Below are 24,108 nucleotides of genomic sequence, written 5' to 3'. Positions count from 1 at the left end.
CTTGGCTACAAACATAGCATTATGTCTGTGGAGATTCTCAGTCATTCAGGTCATGATTGCCTCAAAAGTTGTTGTTGTTGTTGTTGTTCTCCTCGTCCTCCTCCTCCTCGTCCTCCTCTTCTTCTTCTTCTTCTTCTCTCCTCCTCCTCCACCATCTTCCTTCTCTCCTCCTCCTCGTCTTCTTCTTCTTCTTCTTCTCCTCCTCCTCCTCCATCTTCCTTCTCTCTTCCTCTTCTTCTCCTCCTCCTCCATCTTCCTTCTCTCCTCCTCCTCCTCCTCCTCCTCCTCCTCCTCAACCCCACTCCCTTCTAGCCTTGATGATGTCACCTACTTTGGTAATCAAATGTCCCTTCCTCTTCTCCTCCTCCTCCTCCTCCCCCATCTTCCTTCTCTCCTCCTCCTCCTCCTCCTCTTCACCTCCTCCTCTTCTTCTCCTCCTCCTCTTCCTCCTCTCCTCCTCCTCCATATTCCTTCTCTCCTCCTCCTCCTCCTCCTCAACCCCACTCCCTTCTAGCCTTGATGATGTCACCTACTTTGGTAATGAAATGTCCCTTCCTTTTCTTCTTCTTCTCCTCCTCCTCCCCCATCTTCCTTCTCTCCTCCTCCTCCTCCTGCTCCTCCTCCTCTTCCTCCTCCTCCTCTTCTTCTTCTTCCTCTCCTCCTCCTCCTCCTCCTTTTCTTCTCCTCCTCCTCCTGCTCCTCCTCCTCCTTCTGAAAAAACTGTCCATTTGCCTTTTGTTTTTAATTTGATTTATATGCCGCCCTTCTCCGGAGACTCAGGGCGGCTTACAATGCGTTAAGCAATAGCCTTCATACTTTTGTATATTTATACAAAGTCATCTTATTGCCCCCACAGACTGGATCCTCATTTCACCTACCTTAGAAAGGATGGAAGGCTGAGTCAACCTTGAGCCTGGTAAAATTCGAACCTGCAGAAATTTCAGGCAGCTGTGTTAATTACAGGGTGCATTAAACCACTGTACTACCAAGGCTCCTTTTGAAAAAAAGCACCTATGGCCTGGATGACTGAGAATCTCCATAGACATTTAGCCATACCCTTTACCCTTCAAAACCTATCCTTCCATCCGTCCCACCACCGATGAAGCTTCTTGGATGAAGAAGCAAAACGTCTTCTCCCTCCTCAAGGAAAAAAAAAATCAGTCCAGTTGCCTTTGGGATGTGTGTGTGTGTGGAGAGAAGCACCTTTGAGAAAACATGGCAGGAGTACCGCTGTCCTCTCACTTTCGCTTTGCTGTGCCTAGGAACTGACGGTGCTCTGTCACCTTCATCATCCCAGCTTGGTATTCCTGATGGCTGCAGCTGTGCGTCCTCGGATGCTTGTCATGGAATTGGCCTCCAAGGGGTCTTTAGATCGGTTGCTCCAGCAAGAAAATGCAGGTCTAACCAGAACCTTACAGCACAGGATAGCTCTGCATGTGGCAGATGGCCTGAGGTAAAAATAAAAATAAAAAAAAATAGAAAACACCTTTTTCCTTTTTCAGTATGTCTGTATGAATGAACCTCTTTTTCTTTGGGTCTCTTATCTACCTATATCTATAAGGGGTGTCCAATAGCACGAGCACTTAGACTTATATACCGCTTCATAGTGCTTTACTGCCCTCTCTAAGCGGTGTACAGAGTCGGCATATTTCCCCCAACAATCTGGGTCCTCATTTTATCCACCTTGGAAGGATGGAAGGCTCAGTCATCCTTGAGCCTGGTGAGGATCAAACTGCTGGCAGTGGGCAGAGTCAGCCTGCAATACTGAATTCAGAGGTGGGTTTCAGCAGGTTCTGACCAGTTCTGGAGAACCGGTAGCGGAAATTTTGAGTAGTTCAGAAAACAGGTAAATACCACCTCTGACTGGCCCCGCCCCCATCTATTCTCTGCCTCCCAAGTCCCAGCTGATCGGGAGGAAATGGGGATTTTGCAGTATCCTTCCCCTGGAGCGGGGTGGGAATGGAGATTTTACAGTATCCTTCCCCTGCTACGCCCACCAAGCCACACCCATCAAGCCATACCACGCCCACCAAGCCACACCCACAGAACCGGTAGTAAAAAAAATTTGAAACCCACCACTGGTCCTCATTTGACCAACTTCGGATAGACAGAAGGCTGTCAGGATCAAACTCCTGGCAGTCGGCAGAGTCAGCCTGCAATACTGCATTCTAACCACTGCGCCAGCCCTCTCTAAATGATTTACTGAGCCAGCCTCTTGCCCTCAACAATCTGGGTCCTCATTTAACCGACCTCGGAAAGATGGAAGGCTGAGTCAAGCTTGAGCCAGTCAGGATTGAACTGCTGGCTGTGGGCAGAGTCAGCCTGCAATACTGCATTCTAACCACTGTGCCACCAGGAAGGAGAATGAGAAAGTGAATAAGAGAGGGAGGGAGGGAGGGAGGGAGGGAAGAATGAATAGAAATAGCATTTAGACATATATACTGCCTCACTGTGCTTTACAGCCCTCTCTAAGCGGTTTACAGAGTCAGCGTATTGCCCCCGACAATCTGGGTCTGACCGACCTCGGAAAGATGGAAGGCTGAATCAAGCTTGAGGACAGACCCCTGCTGGTCAGCAGAATTAGCCTGTAATACAGCATTCTACACAGGGACGCAGTGGCTGAGTGGCTGAGACGCTGAGCTTGTCGATCAAAAGGTCGGCAGTTCAGCGGTTCGAATCCCTAGTGCCGCGGAACGGGGTGAGCTCCCGTGACTTGTCCCAGCTTCTGCCAACCTAGCAGTTTGAAAGCACGTAAAAAATGCAAGTAGAAAAAGAGCGACCACCTTTGGTGGGAAGGTAACAGCGTTCTGGGCGCCTTTGGCATTGAGTCATCCTGGCCACATGACCATGGAGACGTCTTCGGACAGCGCTGGCTCTTCGGCTTTGAAACGGAGATGAGCACTGTCCCCAGAGTGAGGAACGACTAGCGAGGGGATCCTTTACCTTTACTTTACAGCATTCTATCTATTGCGCCACCACGGCTGACCAATCATGATAACTTGAAGTCTTGTGGCGTTCAATTCCCAGAATTCATGACCGGCTGGGGAATTCTGGGAGGTGAAGTTCACAAGTCTTCAATTTGCCAAAGTTGGACCCCCCCTACTCTAAATCTTTGGGATATAAGCACCATCCTATGTACATGATGTTATTTCTCTTTTTCTCTTGTACATCTCTGTCTTTTTTTTTCATACCAGGTACCTACATTCTTCCATGATCATCTATCGCGACTTAAAGCCTCACAACGTCTTGCTCTTCACGCTTTATCCCAATTCAGCGGTCATTGCCAAGATTGCCGATTACGGCATTTCCCAATATTGTTGCCGAATGGGAATAAAAACCTCCGAAGGCACACCAGGTATCAACAATTCAGTAGCTCCTACATCTGGGTAACAAGGACTTTCTGAGGTACTCAGGTGAAATTGGAAGTTGTTTAGTCAAACAAACATGAATGGATTCCTTGAACAGAAACGCAATGAGCCATTTACCCTCCTGGCTCAGTCCTTTAATCCAGGGGTGAAATTCAGCCGGTTCGTACCGGATCATATGATACGGTAGGGCCGACTGCGCGAAGCCTGGCCCACCCACGGGGACGTCATGACGTCCCTTTTTTGCGATGATTTTCAGCCTCTGCACATGCAGAGGGAAGATAAATGAATTTCACCCCTGCTTTAATGAATTATTTAGCCAAGGGGTCCCCAACACCCCAATCTGTGGATCGGCACCGGGCCGCGGCATGCCAGAAACTGTGCCATGCAAACAAGCAAAGCCCATCTGTGGGATGCAGGCAGCATATGAAACCACGTTCTCTCTGGTCCACAGAAAAAACTTCTCTCCACAGAACCAGTCCCTGATTCCCAAAAGATTGGGGGCCACTGATTTAGCCAATTGTTTTCTTCACATTCTTTTTTTTTAATTGTTTTATTCATAAATATTTTTGAATACAGTGTATTGTCAGGGTATACCATTTACAAGAAAAAGAGGGAAAAAAGGGTCAAATAGAAAATATTAATAAATATTAACACATGAACTAATAATAGTAATAATAATATAACACGTGTATTAAAAATAATAGTAATAATATAACCGAAAATTTTTAACTAAGTTTTTTTTATATTGGCTTATTTATATTTTTATTAATTATGATTGCAGTTATAAATCTTCTCAATTGTTAATACAAATTTTTGTAGCCTTTCTTCCTCTAATTTCTACCTCTTTTCTCTAACGATTCATAAAATCTATACCATATCGAATAGTACTCTGTGTCTTCTTTATCTTTTATTTTTAAAGTTAGCCTCTCCATTTCAGCACAGTCCAAAATTTTTGAATTACTTCCTCATCTTCTGGGGTGTTCTCATTTTTCCAGTATTTAGCAAATATAATTCTTGCTGCTGTCAATATATGTAAAACTAAATATCTGGTCCCTTTGTCAAAACCCTCCGGTATTAATCCCAACAGATATATTTCTGCTTTTGGATCTATATTCTGTTTAGTTATCTTTTCCAGCCAGCTACATATTTTCTCCCAATATTTTCTTGCTTTTGTACACTTCCACCACATATGATAATAGGTACCTGGGGTCTGGTTGCGTTTCCAACTTTTGGCAGAGAGATTACTAAACATTTTTGCCAATTTTTGTTTTCTTCGCATTCTGATAGACCTGTATGTTAGGGCTGTATAGTAACCAAGATCTAGATTCAAAAAAAGATGGTTAAAGGAATGTGTAGGTACTTGTTGTTTTGGTTTTTCTGTTCCCTTTTTGGCTTGTTGATTGTCTCTTTTGCACAGTATGTAGCTGTTATTTATGTCTCTGTGTCTGTTGATGTTACCAACATAAAATGTTTCCGATCACTTGGCTATATTATGGAGAAAACAGACACTTCTTGTTATTAACTGGTCCCAACAGTTTTCTTTTCATAATTGCCTTCTGGAGAATTTATGTATCTTATGCAACATAAATAATATTTTGATTTTCTTGTTTATGTGTTCCGAAGGCATTTAATATCATTTAAGATTCTGAAATTAAAACAAGAACAGCATCTGCCTAGTAAAGACTGTTCAACAATGAATGATTTGTGGATTATTTTTCTTTCTTTCTTTTTTTTTAAAAAAAAAGGATTTAGAGCACCAGAAGTTGCAAGAGGAAATGTTATTTACAATCAGCAAGCTGATGTTTATTCATTTGGCTTGCTCCTGTATGACATTTTGACAGCTGGCGGGAGAATATTAGAGGGTATAAAATTTCCTAATGAATTTGATGAATTAGCTATCCATGGAAAACTTCCAGGTATGTTCCATTTTCTTTCTGTCTGGTTATTATACGCACTATACATTTGTACCTTAATCTACCTTGTTTTACTCTGTCCAGCAAATGTAAAAACAAAACACAGAAACATGTTAATTCTCAGTCCTAATTTGGATATGTTTGAATTTCATTTGTTTTGTTTTGTTTTAAATGAGAGCAAAAGGTTACAACTCCAAATCTGGATTGTAAGGAAGACTAGAATCTTAAGCATTTTTTTAAAAAAAATCTGTTCAATCATGTCTAATAATATTTGCTCTCTGAGCTTAGTGGTTTTCTTACAGAGAACATCATCTAGAGAACATCATCAGGGCTAAACCCCAACGCTGATGAATGTTCTCTAGCTTGGTAGTGAAGTGTCTGCAAGGAAACCTGTTGTAATTCATTGCTGGAATGTATTTCTATGCAACAACTATGGTTGTATTCAGTCAGTAGATGGCAGTGTTTACAAATTTGAATCTATGGTATATGCTCTATTCTCTTTTGTTCTAAGTAGAGTTTCCTGTTACTCAGTTAAGCAGTAAAACACATGGTGTTTGTACTCTTTGTTTGCTCTGAGGTGCTTTATATAAACAGAATTTCGAACAAAACCATCAAACTCAGAGAGCACTAAGGACCCCTTAAAAAGGTTGTGCTTTTGCAAGACAAATGTTAGTCTCTGTAGTGCGATTCTCCAAATTAAGCTCAGAATTATCTATTCTAGATCCTGTCAAAGAGTACGGCTGTACCCCCTGGCCAAGGTTTGAAGATTTAATTAAGAAATGCTTGAAAGAAAATCCTCAAGAAAGACCTACATCTGACCAGGTAGTCTCAGTAGAGATCAGTAAAAGAGACACAGATGTTCCCAATGCTACATATTTTAGCGTTAGGAACTTTTGCATGCAAAAACATTTAGCAAAAAATAGACGCTATTAGACGGTACTGTGTTGTTGACTAATGTATCTAGTTTTGGTCGCCACGATGTTGGCGACTCTAGAAACAGAGTCGCCAACATCGACAGATAAAACAGATCAATAAAACAGATGTTGAGACTCTAGAAACAGTGCAGAGAAGAGCAAAACATGATTAGGGGACTGGAGGCTAAAACATATAAAGAACGGTTGCTGGGATTGGGTATGTCTAGTTTAATGAAGAGAAGAGCTAGGGGAGAAATGCTAGCAGTGTTCCAATATTTGAGGGGCTGCCACAAAGAAGAGGGAGTCAAACTATTTTCCAAAGCACCGGAAGGCAGGACGAGAAGCAATGGGTGGAAACTAATCAAGGAGAGAAGCAACTTAGAACTAAGGAGGAATTTCCTGACAGATAGAACAATGAACCAGTGGAACAACTTGCCTCCAGAAGTTGTGAATGCTCCGACACTGGAAGTTTTAAAGAAGAGATTGGATAACCATTCGTCTGAAATGCTATAGGGTTGACTGCCTAAGCAGGGGGTTGGACTAGAAGACCTCCAAGGTCCCTTCCAACTCTGTTATTGTATTCTATTCTAATGTGGTATCTGCAGGTTTATGAAATGTTGAACTCTGCCGAATTAGTTTGTTTCCTGAGACACATTCCAGTGCCCTCTCCTTTTATGTCGGAGTGCTTGGTGGCTACAAACCAAAGTAACAAAAAAAACGGGATCTGGATCGGAAGTGGTGGCAGAGGGGAAGCCCAGCTGTCATTTGTCGACATAAATACCAATGAACGCACCTGTAAAGTAGGTTCCAAGGTCGACCTTCCAATTGATGCTTCGCGATTTGTTTTTCAATCTATTATTATATATCTTATTTATACGTTTTTCTTATACAAACATACGTGCTTCGTGAACAATGCGCTGCCTGAGTTTATCTGCTTTGCATAATAATACCGTGTTTCCCTGAAAATAAGCCCTCCACTGAAAATAAAGCCTCCCCTGAAAATAAGCCCTCCCCCAAAAATAAGCCCTCTCCTGAAAATAAGCCCTCCCCGAAAATATTTAAACACATGTGCAGCAAAAATGGGCTCCCGAGCTCCATTTTTGGCTGCGGCAGCCTCCTGCAACCCTCTGCCAGTGAAAACCGAGCTCAGGAGGGTCGCCGGCAGCCCTTGCGAGCTCCGTTTTTGACAGTGACGGCCTCCTGCAACCCTCTGCCAGCGGAAATGGAGCTCCGTTTTCGCTGGCAGAGGCACCGCGGGCCGGTCATTTGCTTTTTCCAGGTCAGCCCCACAGGCCAGATCTAAGTACCCCGAGGGCCGGATCTGACCCACAGGCCTTGAGCTTGACACCCCTGGACTAGATAGAAGCCCTCCAAGATCCCTTCAAACTCTTGTTATTCTGTTGTTTCAGTTACTTCACAGTGGTGGCCTCACATATCATATCATCCTAAGCCAAAACTGAGGGAAAAAATTTGGCTTAGTGCATCTGTGGACTTAGCCATCGAATGATACTGAACCTCATAGACCAATGTTTCTCAACCATGGCAACTTTAAGACAGATGGATTTCAACTCCCAGAATTCTCCATGGCTGGTGCTCTGACCAAGGCTTCCCCACCAGCACGAAGCCAAATCCTCATTCCGATAAACCCCCTTTTATTTAATTTACGGTGAATTCCTCTCCAGCAAAGTCTTTCCTCTCCCGCAGTCTTTCAAGATAGTTCACAATTACCGACCTTTATCAGGCTTGGAGAGTGGCCAGGCCGAGATCTTTCAGACGTCACAATATTTGGCAAGAATTCAGGAATGAACTAATTGTCTCCTGCAAACTCCACTCCCCTTTCGCTCCTCTTTTATTTTTATTATTTATTTATTTTATTTATTAATTTAATTTGTATACCGCCCTTCTCCCAGAAGGGACTCAGGGCGGTGAACAGCCAAAATTAAAAAACATACAAATGCAAAAGTTAAGATAATTAAAAGAATTAAATCATTGGCTACCCAAATTTAAAACCCCAAATCCATAAAATTTAAAATCCCAATTAAAAACCATTTAGGCTAGGCCGGCTTGATGAAATATTCCCTCTGGGAGGGGCCATTCATCGTCCACCTGTGGCATTACTCCCTAGTCGACCCTTGTTCTTTAGCTGTTCCTTTCGTCTGGCAACTCTGCGCATGTGCACACTGGGAACAGGCTCCAGCTGTCCTTCTGCCTCACTGACTCCAAAGGCAGCTGATAACTGTCAGACGGCCCTGGCCCCGTCTCTGTCTCTGATGCAGAGCCCTCATCAGAGCCTTTCTGAGACTCCAGGACTGGCCCATGTTCCTCCCCAACCTCCTCACTGTCCGAATCTGCTGCCAGATCAGCTGACGGGCCACAACAGCTGACTGGAGAATTCTGGGAGTTGAAGTCCACCTGTCATAAAGTTGTCAAGCTTGAGAAACACTTCCCTAGATGCTTTAATTCAAGGGTCCCCAAATACCTGGGCCATGGCCTGGTACTGGGCCGCAGCCTGTTTGTAACCCTAACCCTAACCATCCCCTCTCTCTTTCCCCCCACTACCGTGGTCACCACCAGTCCACAAAACCAGGGGACCTCTGCTTTAATTAACGGAGCCATTGTAGGTCCAAGCACATCGAATGCACGTTAGGATTCATATTTCTTTTCCTTATTTATTTTGATGAATTCGTGGTCCAAAGTTTCCTCTTTTTCTCCCCTCCCTCTCTTCTCACAGGACGTTGACGATATTAGGATATTGTGCTTGGCCTTGGTGACATTTTCTGCGGAGAAGGAGAACTGGGTGATTGCAGGAACCCAGTCAGGATCCCTCTGGGCCTTTCACACCCAAGATGGAGAACGCAAACATCGGTTTCACACAATGTCTGATTCGGTCACCTGCCTTTACTGCAGTCCCTTGTCAAAGCATAAGTACGTGTCGGGCACAAAAAGACCGTGTCCTTTTGTGAAGGTCTAAATTAAATTGATTTATTGCTAAAAACGGATGCGTAGGGATCTTTGCAACTAACAGCACCTGGTTAGAGTTAGAGAAGGGTCAAAGATGGGTTGGGTTTAGTTTGCTTGTGGCTACGTAGGGATTCTAGGCTGGTGTCTCTTTTGACTCCGCCCCCAGGTTCTACCACTTCTACACTACAGCTGAATTTAGATTCCATTCCATACTCTACGTTGCTTCAAAATGGCCTTAAAAATACAGAAGTGTTGATTTTTTAATGAATCGACTTAGTTACCCATCATTTATTTAGACATTATTGTCACAGCATAAGTACGTGTCAGGCACAAAAGACCAGGTTCATTTGTGAAGGTTTAAATTAAATTGATGTATTGCTAAAAACCGATGTGCAGGACTCTTCCCAGCTAACAGCACCTGGTTAGAGTTAGATAAGGATCACTGGAATTCAAGGTGGGTTGGGCTTAGTCTGCTTGTGGCTACGTAGGGATTCTAGGCTGGTGTCTCTTTTGACTCCGCCCCCAGGTTCTACCGCTCCTACACTACAGCTGAATTTAGATTCCATTCCATACTCTACATTGCTTCAAAATGGCCTTAAAAATACAGAAGTATTGATTTTTTTATGAAACGACTTAGTTACTCATCATGTATTTAGACATTATTGTATGATTGCGCACTGCATGATCGGAATTATTGCTGACTTTTGACACAGGGCTAATTGTGGGGCTGTTTTGAGGTTGACATATTTAGTTGTCCTTTTGGTACATGGGCCGGCAATTTCAGCTTTTCTTATCTCCAGGATTACACGTTTAACTGCACGGCTTCAATACTGCAAGTCTTTGTTTCATTCAATGCATTTAAATTTAATTCATTTGTGCATTTTCTCCTTCAATTTCAGCAAGTACAGGAATGTCTTTTTGGTGGGTACAGCCAACGGACAGCTGGCCATTTTTGAGGACCGGGCAGTCAAGGTACATATTCACTACAGTCTTCCAAGAGATATGTAATTAATGGCAGACATGTTCATAATAAACCCTTCCTTTGCGTTAATATAGAAAGTTTACGCTTTCTTAAATTTTGACAACTAATAGCAGGAAGAGAGAGAGCAATAAAATGAAACAGAATTGTATAGATCCATGATGGCGAATCTATGGCATGTGTGCCACAAGTGGCACACGGAGCCATATCTGTGGGCACACAAGCGTTGCCCTTGCTCAGCTCCAGCGCACATGTGTGTACCAGCCTGCTGATTTTCGGGCCTTCCCCACCCCTCGGAGGCCCTCCGGAGGCCGGAAACGGCCTGTTTCCTGACTTCCGATGGGACCGGAAGGCCTGTTTTTCACCCTCCTTAGGCTCCTAGAAAGTCTCTGGAGCCTGGGGAGGGCGGAAACCGGGCCTTCCGGTCCCATGTTTCCGGCCTCTGGAGGGCCTCCGGTGTCCGGGGGAGGCCTATTTGCCCTCCTGGAGGCTGGGGAGGGCGAAAATGTCCCCCACCACCGTGGTGCAGGGAGCTGAGTAGGCCACACTCCCATGGCCACACCCACCCAGTGACGAGACAGCGAACCAGTTGCTGAAATTTTTCAATCCTCCCCCTCCCCCTTCCCGCAACCATGTGTTCAGAATGATACAAGGTCTCCTGCAGGGGCTTGGACTAGGAGACTTTCAAGGATCCTTGCAACTCTATTATTCTATGTTCTGTGTTTATTTTCTTGATTTTCTTGTGTTTTCTCTGCAGGGCAAATGTGCCGCACCCTTAAGGACGATTCTCGTCGGAAGTGACAGCACTCCCCTGATGTGTTTAAGTGAATCAAATTATTCCTCTGACAGAAGTACCATCTGGGGTGGCTGTGGATCCAAAATATTATCGTTGTCCAGCGACTTGTCTACCCACAAACTCATTGAGACCAAGACGAGTCAGCTGTACGTTTGTCTTGCTTATCTTTGACCAGGTTTTTTTTTTTCCTCTCTTCTACCTGCATTCCTAAAAAACGCAATTTAATTTTTATTCACTCTGTCTGGAAAAATCGGCTGCGCAGATGATCTTGTCTGCGTATTTCCCGTGGCACTTTGAGGGTTCCTAAATTTTGTTTTATTGTTTTAATATCCAAAAAACAAGGAAGAGAGAGAGAGAAAATGCCTAGACAAGCTTAGTGATGGTAATTTGGGGCCAACAGTTTGGTCAGGTTGAGAATATATCTGCTGAATATAACTCCGTATTGGTGACAGCAAGGGCATCCGGCCAGTAAACACTCAGCTCTTGTTGTGACCCAGGCCCAAGTAGGTATTATCAGATGCAATCAGTTCTATACAAATAGATTTTATTAGAACAGCTGAGAATTAACTCATTCTCAGCATAGTCCAAACTAATTCAAAACAAACTCTTCATAACACAATTCTTCAGCCTTATCACCAACCTTGGTCTACTTTGGCAACCTGCCAAAGTCTTTTCTTGGCAAAAGTTCAGAAGCAGAAGACGCCGACAAGAAATAAATGCAGCAAAACAAGAAACAAATCTATCAACATTGTATTCCGACAAAGAGCCCAAGAGCCATTGCTGGTCTTTTAAGCCTTATAGGAGCGGCCAATCATCTCTTGGCCTTACTCCTGAGTCGTCCTTTTTGCTTTAGTTGCTCTTGCCTTCTGGCAGCTCTTCTCATGCGTGCACTAGGAACAGGCTCCTCCTGTTCCTCTGCCTCTCAGCTGTCAGCCTCTGGAGGCTCCGGAGTCCGCACATCACTCCCAGATGGCCCTGGCCCCATCTCTGCCTCCGACGCAGAGTCCTCATCCGGGCCTTCCCCAGCCTCCAGGGCTGGCCCCTGTTCTTCCTCAGCCTCCTCATTGTCCGACTCCGCTGCCAGCTCCACAGGCTGCTGGTGGACCACAACAGCTCTGTTCAGTTGCCCAGACTCCACCCCGCAAGGGATTATGGGGTCATTAAAAGGAGATGAGTTCTGTCACTAAGCGATGCGGCTGTCAAATGCAAAGATCATGTGATCACACCAACTTTATTTTGCAGTTAGGTGAATTCCACGCAGTCACAAGTCCCAACTCCATGTTTGTCATTTGTAGCTTCCTGCCAGCTTCCCCAATGACTTTGCTTGTCAACGGAGACCACAAATGGCAACTGCCATAATTGTGAGTTGGTTTCCAAGTGCCGGAATTGTGATCGTGTCACCCTGGGGTTGCTACGATGGCAACATCTTCAGCGCCATTGTAATTTGGAATGAATTGTGGGGAGAATTTCCCTCTCCCCTTTTTTTAATATAAGAAACCTCCTACATTAGCAAAGAAATGCCCCCTTCCGCCCCCCACCCCGGAAGAGAAAAGGCTTTCCTGAAGTAAAACCACTCAAGTGGCCGGCCCCTGTGAATAGATAGTTTCCATTCACCAAGACAAACTATTCAATTCGTAAACAAAATGCCTTCAGCTACAACCGCCAGAGAAGGCTGGAATTGATCCGATTAAAAAGCACAGAGAGAGAGAGACAAAAGACACTAAAATCTACATTCCCCACCCATTTCCAAGGACGGGGCAGGATTTCCCAGCCACAATGAGAGAGAGATTATGGTGTCACCGGATCTGGTTTGCTTATCACTGTCAGGTTTCCAAGTAACATACCCATAGCAAACAAAACTCTTGAGGCAGGCAATTTCCTCGAAGAATAGGTTTATTGGAGATGTCATATTGGCACAGGCTGGTGGTAAACCCGACTCTGAATATTCTCACGGTTTCCCACCTAACTAAAAGTTAACATTTGTCACTTTCTCAAAACAATCAGTCACATGGTCCAATCAGGATACTGTCCAGTTGCTAGGTGACTCCATTCCCCTCCTTCCGAGCACCCACAGGAATGTCCTTGGTTCCCACGAGAAAGTATTTTGTTTTGGCTAGAACACCCCAACTATCTCTATTTCCCCCCTCCCCTATCTCTCTTCTCTGGTGTGTCAGCACTGAAGTCTCAAAATGGCCTCAATCAGGGTTGACAATCACCTTAATCAGTTTATGCATTGTAGCCTGTGTTGTAAACACCACAACATCATTTCCTGCAGGGGTGAAATCCAGCAGGTTCTGACAGGTTCTGGAGAACTGGTAGCGGAAATTTTGAGCAGTTCGGAGAACCGGTAGTGGAAATTTTGAGTAGTTCGGAGGACCGGCAAATACCACCTCTGGCTGGCCCCAGAGTGGGGTGGGAATGGAGATTTTGCAATATCCTTTCTTCCAGGAGTGGGGAGGGAATGGGGATTTTGCAGTATCCTTCCCCTGCCACGCCCCCCAAGCCACACCACGCCCCCTCAAGCCACGCCCCCCCCCAAACCGATTTCACCACTGCTTTTCTGATTTCCTTTTTCTTTTTGTGTGTGTGTCTCAGGTTATGTCACAAGGACTACTGCGATGCCAATATTATTTCTATAGCAGTAGACAAATTTATCTACTTGGCAAAGAAGGACAGCTATTTCGTTGAGATTTGGGACAAAAAGACAGAGAAGCTTTGTGAACTAATAGACTGTGTGCATCTACTAAAGTGAGTATCGGATATCCCACAGAGTCCGCAGTATCTCACGAGTGGCTGAGATAATTAGGACAAATAAATTGGTCTGATTTTTTGAACATCTAGATTCAGTCACATGATAGCATCAACCTCGTGTTCCTCTTTCCGCTACAAATTCAAAATGGACAGTGATTATATATATGTATATATATATGTATAGGTGCAGGTATATATTTATTTATGTACATAGCATGTATATATATGTGTGCTATGTAGGTATTTGGGTAGATATATACTTTCTCTTGAGAGCAGGCAACAGAATTTCATTTTTCATGTGAGCCACTGCGCTCACAGTAAAAAAATGACAAAGTTATCTTACTTTACCTTACCTTATCATCTTATCTCTCATCTCTCTCATCTCTTATATTATCATATCTCTCGTCTCTCTTATCATCTTATCTTATCTCTCATCTCATATCTTATCTGTCATCTCTCTTGTCATCTTATCTCTCTCATCTCTCATGCCTCATATCTTCTTATCATCTTATCTCTCATATCTCTCATCTTATGTCATCTCTCATCTCATCTTTCTTATATCTTATCTCTCATCTTTCTCTTATATTATCTTTGTTCTGACCTAGGCGTTCCCAAACCACGAAGCAGACTCTTTCTCCTGACAAAACCCCTTTTTTATTAAGTCACTGTGAATTTTTCTCATTCACACTCAGCAAAGTCTTTCAAGGGGGAATTTACAGACACAGACCTTATCTGGCTTGGAGAGCTGCCAGGCCGATATCATCAAAACTTGGCAAGGAATCTCGGAGAGTCACAAACCAATTAAGCGAACTAATTGTCTCCTGCAAACTCCACTCCCCTTTCGCTCCTCTTTTATTCCCTCTGGGAGGGGCCCTTCACCATCCAGCTGTGCCTTTACTCCCGAGTCGACCCTTGTTCTTTAGCTGTTCCCTTCATCTAGCAACTCTGCCCATGCGCACACTGGGAACAGGCTCCAGCTGTTCTTCTACCCCACTGATGTCTGACCCCGAAGGCAGCTGACAACTGTCAGATGGCCTGGGCCCCTCTCTGCCTCTGATGCAGAGCCCTCATCAGAGCCTTCCCCAGACTCAAGGACTGGTCCATGTTCCTCCCCAACCTCCTCACTGTCCGAATCTGCTGCCAGCTCTGCTGGCTGCTGGCGGGCCCCAACAATCTCTTCTCTTCTCTTCTCTTCTCTTCTCTTCTCTTCTCTTCTCTTCTCTTCTCTTCTCTTCTCTTCTCTTCTCTTCTCTTCTCTTCTCTTCTCATCTCATCTCATCTCATCTCATCTCATCTCATCTCTCATCTCTCATCTCTTATGTCTTATCTTATCATCTTATCATCTTATTTTATCTCATCTCTCATCTCATCTCATCTCATCTCATCTCATCTCATCTCATCTCATCTCATCTCATCTCTTACCTTCCAAATGGAAGAACGTGATCTGACACAGTTTACCATTTAACTTTCTTATTAGTTTATCAACTAATAAAAAGGAACAAAAGAAAAGAAAAGCATGAAAAATATGACACGGCTTAGACATGACAGGCTCTCCTGTTTTTCAGAGCTGGGGTACCAAAACTGAACACAGAATCAAAACAAAAACTCGCTTACCCAGGACGAGTGAAGAGCATCTGCCTTCAGAAAAATACGGCATTGTGGGTCGGCACTGGAGGAGGCCACCTATTACTGCTTGACCTGTCCACCCGCCTCCCCATATGGATAATACATGATTTCTGTCGTTCGGTGAGATTCATGATGACAACCCAACTAGGTAAATAGTGATGCGTATATACAAGAAAAAAAACCTCCACCACTCATGGTTTTAGCATCAAGAAGTTTTACTCTGTGTTTGTTTGATTTGTCTGATAAAGCAGGATTTTCCGAAGTTTTCCCCAAAATGGGGGAAAAGAAGACCTGCCAAATCTCGCACCCCACTTTCTGATGCAATGTGTCTGCTTTGACAGGAGAGTTCCTTGAAGAATAAAGGATGGAATTTTAATTGGGTTTTTTTCTTTTGATCCAAGGTGCCCTCAAGAATGTCGTCTTAATCTTGGGTTATAGCCAGGAAGAAGAGAGTGAAGACGGACACATTAAAGGTAAGGATGAATCAGTTCTTCATCTGTTCCCATTTTGCAGCGGGCCACAATACTAGCTCTGACAAGACGATCCGTAGGATGTGGTTAAAAAAAAAGAAGACTTTAGTCATAATCATGGCTGCTGTAGGAATAAAAATCCAACTGGTTCAGTTCCAAGCCGGGAGGAATGCGCTGAAAAATAAAATGGAGGCTGATTGGAAAGATCAGTAGAGCAGAAACAGCATGTAGTTCTGGGACAGCTGACAAATTAGTATACAGTTTACATCAGGGGTGTCAAACTCGATTTCATCGAGGGCTGCATCAGGGTTTTGTTTGACCTCGGAAGGCCGGGGTGGTGCTGGGCATGGCCAGGGGTGGGCATGGACATGGTGTGACATAGGACTTGTATTGGGGGCACCTGTGGTGGCCAAGTGCTAAGGCAGGACTTCCCTGAGACCTTCCCTCACTCACATTATAACCTACATTCATTCCTTCCTTCCTTCCTTCCTTCCTTCCTTCCTTCCTTCCTTCCCTCTTCATTCTCCTTTCTTCTCCCTTCCCGTCTTTCCTTACTTTTCCTTCCTTGCTGTCTCCCCATCTTTCCTTTTCCTTTTAATTTTTCTTTGTCTTTCCTCTTTCCCTTTCTCCTTTCCTGTCCCTTTGTTAGAAATTCTGTTTATATACAGCACCACAGAGCAAACAAAGCACAGTCACCATGTGCTTTACTGCTTAACTATTTGAACTGTAACAGAAAACAGGAAACTATTTATAACAAAAGAGCATAGAGCATATACCATAGAACTGTGTGGCACGCATAGCCATATCGGTGGGCACATGAGCTCAGCTCCAGCGCACGCCAGCTGATTTTCGGGCCTTCTGGGCCCACCAGAAATAAGAAAACAGATTGTTTCCTGCCTCTGGCGGACCTCGGGGGATGGTGGGGAAGGCCCGTTTTTCTCTTTCCCCAGCCTCCAGAGCCTTTCTAGGAGTCGGGGGAGGGTGAAAATGTCCGTTTCCACCCCCCCCAGAGGCCCTTCAGAGGCCGGAAATGCCTCATTTGCCAACCTCTGGTCAATCAGAACCCTCTAGGGGGGTGGAGAAGGGCGTTTTCACTTTCCCCAGACTCCTAGAAAGGCTCTGGAGGCTGGGGAGAGCAAAATATAGGCCTACCGTGCCATAGCGTGCCAGGGTGAGGGAAGGGTGGGGGGGTCGCTTGCGCAGGGGCAAGGTGCATAGAATTATGGGTGTGGGCATGCACGCACGTGCCCCTGTCCCGCTCCTGGCACGCGATGGCAAAACATTTAGCCATCACTGCCATAGATCCAAACTTGTAAATGCTGCCATCTACTGGCTGAATACTACTGTAGTTGTTGCATAGAAATACATCCCAACAATGAATTCCAACAGTATTTGTAGCTCCTGGCCTACCTCTCTATTTTGGCTCCTGTTTTTTTTAAAAAGACAGCAAATGCAAGAACTGACAAATATGCCCACCATTTTTTGTGCTGATTATTTTTAAATGATTTTCTTCACAGGGATAAGTTCTTCTGTGTCTATCTGGGATGTGAACCTGTCCCACGAAGTGCAAAACCTGAGGAAACATATTGTGATGAGGCAAGCGCTAGCAGAGAAAATGAAGCATTTTTCGTTGGATTAACTTGAAGGAATTCACTAGATTTACACGAGACCACTGAAGTTAGTTTCGTCGAAGAAGGACGGGGTGAAATACTCGTGAAATGCAACATTGCCACTTCGTTTCTTTTAAAGTGAAACAAAAATATTAATTACACAGCAGTGTTTAATATTCCACACGAAAAGGATAAAAGTGTGGCAGCACAAAAAATTATTTCTTCTGGTTTCAGATGCCATTTGGTTTAAATTAATTCTCTTTTGCTACTCTTCCTCCTCTTATTTATATCTTTCCGTAGGTATAATTCAATACGATTTAACTGTTTTAAGTACACGAATCAAAATACAGAAGCTATTTAAATACCAGGAAATTAAAGGCATTGTAAATATAATTTTTGATAACACCAACTCACCCTTGGGTATTTTTCAGAATAATTTGGATGAAATGCTTCAAGCTTCATGTCAGCCCAATGTTTTTCTCTGGGTTTGTGTTCAGCTCACATTTCCCCCCCCCCCAAGCTTCTGTCCAAGGTGCTACTGCTGCTTTAAGGATTTAACTTATTAAATTTAAAGTGACCTTTAATAAAAGTTTACACAAATGCCAAGATTTTCTCAGGTTTTGGATGGAAGCCAGAAAAAGGAAGACTTTTAATGAATTACAGGGAACTGCTGGAGATCTGTGAACATTTCAAAATCAGATGAAGTGTTAATTATCACTTTATACTGCATTGGTAAGACGCATTGAATGCTGCATCCAGTTCTGGTCACCGCAATACGAAAAAGATGCTGGGATTTTAGAAAGAGTGCAGAGAAGAGCAACAAAGATGATTAGGGGACTGGAGGATAAAACATGAAGAACGGATGCAGGAACTGGGTATGTCTAGTTTGATGAAAAGAAGGACTAGGGATGACATGATAGCACTCTTCCGATATCTCAGGGGCTGCCACAAAGAAGAGGGAGTCAAGCTATTCTCCAAAGCATCTGAAGGAAGGACAAGAAGCAATGGATGGAAACTCATCAAGGAGAGAAGCAACCTGGAATTAAGGAGAAGCTTCCTAGCAGTGAGAACAATGAACCAGTGGAACGAATTGTCTCCAGAAGTTGTACTCCATCACTGGAGGTTTTCAGGAACAGTCTGGAAAGCCATTTGTCCGGAATGATACAGGGTTTCCTGTTTGAGCAGAGGGTTGGACTAGAAGACCTCCAAGGTCCCCTCCAACTCTGTTTTTCTGGATTCCTTCCTAACAGTTTTCACAATGGGGAGGACAAATAGGTTCGCAGTTACTGTTACTCAGATGTGAATTTTCACATCTGAATGTTGCATTTTGCATCCAGCGATAAAGAGAGGATTCTCTATCAATATATTGACTTTGGTATTATCCAGTCGTTTATAACCAATGTGCAAAACTTGGCTGTGTTATTTCTTTCCCTAAATATACCGTGTTTCCCCAAAAATAAGTCCCAGCTTTATATTAATAATTTGCTCCAAAAGACGCATTAGGGCTTATTTTCTGGTTAGGTCTTATTTTGGGGGAAATACGAGCCGAGCATTTGGAGGCCCTGGTTTGGTGAGAGGCCATTAGTTGAGTCTATAACTCAATGCCAGAGAAAATTCCCTATTAAGAAAAGGGAAGCAAATTGAGGCCTTAAACAGAGCCCTTTTACTTTAATTAAGGCTTCTGGATGCAGACACTATAAAGACCTGCACAGTAGTTAGGCCTCAGAAGCCACGAGGAGCACCCAAAATGGCGGCCGCAATGACTCAGCTTTTTCAAAATGGCGGCCGCCAGTAATAAAGGGGCAAGGGAAGCCCGAGACCAAAAGGTTTTGTTACTTTACCCCTCAGGAGCTCCGAATTCACCACTGGAGAAGTGGAGCATGTGGGGGGATTCCCCAGGAACGCTTATTTTGGGGGTAGGGTTTATGAGCATCCTGAAAAATCATGCTAGGACTTATTTTCCGGTTGGGTCTTATTTTCGGGGAAACAGGGTATTGTAGACCTTTCTACGTTTTGTGAACGCAACTAAGATTCAGTTACTAACAACTTGAATCTTGGTGGCATGTTACAAGCACGGGGATATCCTTTTCTGATTTACGCTGCTGGGAAGCCTTTTTTGAACCCCGAAACTTCTGGAATCAGAGATTGCTTTTTCCCTGAAACAAATTGGAATTATCAGGAAGAGGAAAGAAAAATGTAAAAGTGCCAACTTCTTTTAGTGCCACAGCTGGAAGAATAAAGTCTGCTCACAAGATATTCTAGACATTTTAAATCCCTATCTGGAAATACGAAAAAAAGAACTTTTTTTTTTATAATGAGACTGTGGTTGCAGATTCATCGCTGTGACACTCTCGGGAAAGCTTTATTTTTCCATAACTGTTTTGTGTATATGCAAAAAATGTAATTTAAAAATGTAATTTAAATTACAAAAAATGTAATTTAAAAATGTAAATGTATATCTTAAAACATAACCAGCATTTCTGTATCTTAAAGCAAAGCAATTTGTTCTGTATATTATTTGGGATCTAATCTGTGCGGTTAACAGAGTTTTATTTGCAATTATTTCAAATCAAATAAAATATTTTCATACCGATTCCAGCTTGTCAGTAGTTCAGTTCAACTGTGATAAAAATATAACGCCTGGATATCTCAACTCTATCAATAATACATTGGTAGAGATTAAGAAGACTACCGTATTTTTCGGAGTATAAAACGCACCGGAGTATAGGACGCACCAACTTTTTTTGGTGAGGAAAGAAAGAAAAAGAAATCTGCCTCTGTCTCTGAGCAATTTTGCCTCATTGCAGCAAACAGCAAACAGCCTGCTTTACTTTCATTTTCGTTTTCAACATAGCTTGATTAGCACAAGGAAAAAAAAAATCTGCTACAGCAATTTACCTCCTTGCAGCAAGCAGCAGAGCCCTGCGCAAAACAGCTGAGAGCAAAACAGCTGGGAGTCGGGAGGCCGATCTAATCAACTTGTGCTAATTAGGCTGTGCTGAAGCTGAAAGGAGCTGTTTTTTCTTGCCTTTTGCTTGCAAGGAGGTAACTGCTGCGAGGCAGAGGCCAAAGGGTGGGGACCAGTGGGTGGCGGGACTACATTCGGTGTATAAAACGCACCTAAATTTTCACCCCCTTTTAGGGGGGAAAAAGATGCGTCTTATACTCCAAAAAATACGGTAAATGGAAAAGACTAAAAGATTAATATATAATATAACTCTCCCAACATTTATAAGCTGTCACTGTTTTCTAATAGAAAAGCAGACTAGTTGATGTGGCTCCAGAAGGAGAGGGAATATTAAAATAATTTGGATGAATGCAGTTACTGGTTTTGGTTCTGAAACAAGGTGTACTTCAGAAAAAAATCCAGTGGTTTTTCTAAAATTTAAAACCCTGGGAGAAAACAATACCTGAAAGTTATAAACTAGGTGGGAGAGAGAAATGTAGTCCTCTCTGAATCTTCAGTGGGTTCACTTGGATTTGGAGATATTATGTACGACGAGAGGCAACTTATCCCTTTAAAGATAATTCAGTAAGTCCCAAAGGTGCTTTTTCAGGAGGCAACTGGACTTCCTTGTTTTTTCTTTTGAAGACGTTTTGCTTCTCATCCCAGAAGCTTCTTCAGCTCTGACCGGATGGTGGGGAACGGAAGGATTTATGTTCCTTGCCGACAGCTGGTCATTTGCATCCTTTTTGAGGGTCGTTGAGGCCACTTGAAGGTTTCTCTGTGTCCTCAGGGTCACCTGAGTGGTGCAAATGGTTCCTGTTGTTGTTGTTAGTTGTGAAGTCGTGTCCGACCCATCGCAACCCATGGACAACGTTCCTCCAGGCCTTCCTGTCCTCTACCATCCCCTGGAGACCACTTAAGCTCATGCTGAATGCTTCAATGACTCCATCCAGCCACCTCGTTCTCTGCCATCCTCTTCTTCTTTTGCCCTCAATCTTTCCCAACATCAGGCCACTTCTCCAGGGAGTCCTTTCTTCTCATTAGGTGGTCAAAGTATTTGGGTTTCATCTTCAGGATCTGGCTTTCTAAAGAGCAATCAGGGTCGATCTCTAGGACTGACAGGTTGGATTGCAATTTTTCCAGCTGTCTGCAAGGAATATCAAGCCTTCCATTCCCTACTATCCTGTCAGAGCTGAAGAAGCTTCTTGGAAGAGAAGCGAAACATCTTCAAAAGAAAAAAAAAAAAGCAAGAACATAGAACATAAAGTCCAGTTGCCTCCTGAAAAAGCACTTTGAGGACAAAAGTACTTTTGAGATGACCGAGAATCTCTGCAGACTTTTAGTTATACAAGTTGGGATGAACACCCTTTGAATGGTGTGGGAGTAGGAATGGATTTCCAGAGAAGTTTTATTTTATTTTATTTTTTTTATTTTTTGATTTATATGCCGCCCTTCTCCGGAGACTCAGGGCGGCTTACAATGCGCTAAGCAATAGCCTTCATACTTTTGTATATTTTATACAAAGTCAGCTTATTGCCCCCACAACCGGGTCCTCATTTTACCTACCTTAGAAAGGATGGAAGGCTGAGTCAACCTTGAGCCTGGTGAGAATTGAACTCGCAGTAATTGCAGGCAGCTGGAAGCTAAATACTACCTTTAACAGTAGCATTAGTCTGCTGTGCCACTCAGGCTCCTATTAAGTTCATCTTAATTGTTTAATGGAAACAGATATTCCTCGACTTAACGACCTCAATTGAGCCCCAAATTTATGTTGCGAAGTACAACTAAATACAACTGTTCAGTCATTCTTGTGACAACTACGCCCCACACCCCAAAATGTAAACTGGGACAAAACTCGCTGAACAACTATCTCGCTTCGTAGCGATGGAAATTTTGGCTCTGTTGTGGTCGTATATCGAGGACTATCTGTATTTTCACAAGGCTTTTTGTTTTAAAAAATGCTGTAAAATGTACAGTAGGTTTTTCCAGCGTGTCCAAGAATTATATTAAGCCTTCTTCGTTGTTGTTTTTTTCTTACTGTCAGCAGAGAGCTGAAATTCTGTAAAAGCTCGCCTTTCTTTTGCGCAATCTCCTTATTTCATTAAAAAAAAAATTGCCTGAAGGTTTGTGATTAGAAGAAGAATTGGGGGCATCAGATTTTTAAACTGAAGTCTTGCTTTTCCACTTCTGTTGCAGCCTAATAATAATGATAACAATAACAATAACAATAATTTTAAAAAAGCAGAATTGATGTGCAATACACAAAAACACACGCAGCAATATTCTTTTTAGCTATATATCTTGAGCCTGTCTCTCAATTGCCATGTTTGTGTATTTGTGTGTGTTTGTGTGTTAATATCTGCCCAATGCACTGCAAAATTGAGTCTTCCCAACAACCTAAATGGCTTATTTCTATCTTTTCAAACCAGCCTTGAAGATAGATAGATAAATTAAATTTTCTCTCTAGAGGTGAGCTCTGTTTGCAACCTCCTGCTTAAATTTCACTGGTGTTTGCAAAAAATGCAAAATATTTCTGCCCTGAAAGATATGAAACGGGAGCAGCTTTCATCACCCCCTTTGACGGCACTCTTACGACGATGCCAGGGACTGTCGCTTTATCACAAACCAGGTTATTATTAACTTTGTTGCTTACGCAAGCCATTTCCACCCCCCCCTTCCTGCAGCACATATATTCAATTTTGAATTTCTCGTTTCTGCATTTCTCAGCTAAACTTGTTCCCCAAACTCTTGACAGTAGGATGCAGATGTTCTCCTGTATTGGATGAGAAGAAAGAAAAATAATAATCATCTTGCAAGGGTCCTAACGGTGAAAAAACAGTCAATAAGTCACTTTTTTCAGTTGCCGTCGTAACTTTGAATGGTCACTAAACGAATGTTCGTAAGTGAAGGATTACTTTATTAGGGTAAGAAAAGTTGGTCTATTTTTTGAAAAAAATAAGCTGCTTTGCTTTGTCAAAAAGCCAAGTTTCAAACTTCTTCTTTTGCTTCAATAATTGCATGGTTAAAACCAGGAGTGGGGCTGCTGGAGGTTCGCAAGGGTTCGAGAGAACCTTTAGCTAAGATTCTGTGCAGTTTGGAGAACCCCCAAATCCCACTCATGGTTGCCCCCCCTCAGCCCCTCCCCTCCCAGAAATCCCCACAGCACCCGTTTTGGATGCAGGTAAGTGCAGGACGCACATGGAGGCTCAGGGAGGGCGCAAAAGAGCCTTGGTGGCACAGCAGACTAAAGTGCTGTTAAGTAGCACCAGCTGCCTGCAATTACTGCAAGTCCAAATCTCACCAGGCTCAAGGTTGACTCAGCCTTCCATCCTTCCGAGGTAGGTAAAATGAGGACCCGGATTGTGGGGGCAATAAGCTGACTTTGTATAAAAAAGAACACCACGGGGGGAGGGGGGGGGCAAAAGCCCTACTAAGCAGGTATATACAAAAGTATGAAGGCTATTGCTTAACGCATTGTAAGCCGCCCTGAGTCTCTGGAGAAGGGCGGCATATAAATCGAACCAATAAATAAATAAAATAAATAAAAAACGGGCCTACTAGAAGTTTGAGAAGGCCAGAAATGGACCTGTTTCCGGCCTTCAGAGAGCCTCCGGAGCCTGGGGAGGCCGTTTTCACCCTCCTGGAGGTTTGAGGAAAGCCTCCGGAGTCAGGGGAGGGCAAAAATGCCCCCTCCCGCCGTGGTGCAGGAGGCTGATGAGGCCACGCCCACTCAGCAACGGGGCAGAGAACCTCTTGCTAAAATTTTTGAAGCC

The 24,108-nt window shown here is 43.5% G+C and overlaps 1 protein-coding gene across 1 annotated transcript in view; it reads left to right on the top strand.

The window, feature by feature from the left end:
- The window catches only part of LRRK2 (leucine rich repeat kinase 2), a 102,270-nt gene extending 82,687 nt beyond the window's left edge, over positions 1-19,583 (top strand). The window contains exons 40-51 of the mRNA XM_087873378.1: positions 1,263-1,453; positions 3,195-3,355; positions 5,114-5,284; positions 6,003-6,103; positions 6,801-6,995; positions 8,927-9,120; positions 10,056-10,128; positions 10,893-11,077; positions 13,527-13,679; positions 15,248-15,456; positions 15,710-15,781; positions 17,296-19,583. Of these exons, the coding sequence (XP_087729504.1) occupies positions 1,263-1,453; positions 3,195-3,355; positions 5,114-5,284; positions 6,003-6,103; positions 6,801-6,995; positions 8,927-9,120; positions 10,056-10,128; positions 10,893-11,077; positions 13,527-13,679; positions 15,248-15,456; positions 15,710-15,781; positions 17,296-17,417 (1,827 nt within the window). The 3' untranslated portion in view covers positions 17,418-19,583. The remainder of the gene's footprint in view (positions 1-1,262; positions 1,454-3,194; positions 3,356-5,113; positions 5,285-6,002; positions 6,104-6,800; positions 6,996-8,926; positions 9,121-10,055; positions 10,129-10,892; positions 11,078-13,526; positions 13,680-15,247; positions 15,457-15,709; positions 15,782-17,295) is intronic.
- Positions 19,584-24,108: the final 4,525 nt, after the last annotated feature.

This window comes from Pantherophis guttatus, chromosome 7, assembly GCF_059756535.1.
Source record: "Pantherophis guttatus breed Tessera chromosome 7, ASM5975653v1, whole genome shotgun sequence".
In the NCBI taxonomy this organism is placed as follows: Eukaryota; Metazoa; Chordata; class Lepidosauria; order Squamata; family Colubridae; genus Pantherophis; species Pantherophis guttatus.
Note: the sequence above shows the minus strand (reverse complement) of the source record. Positions and strands in the feature narration are given on the sequence as shown.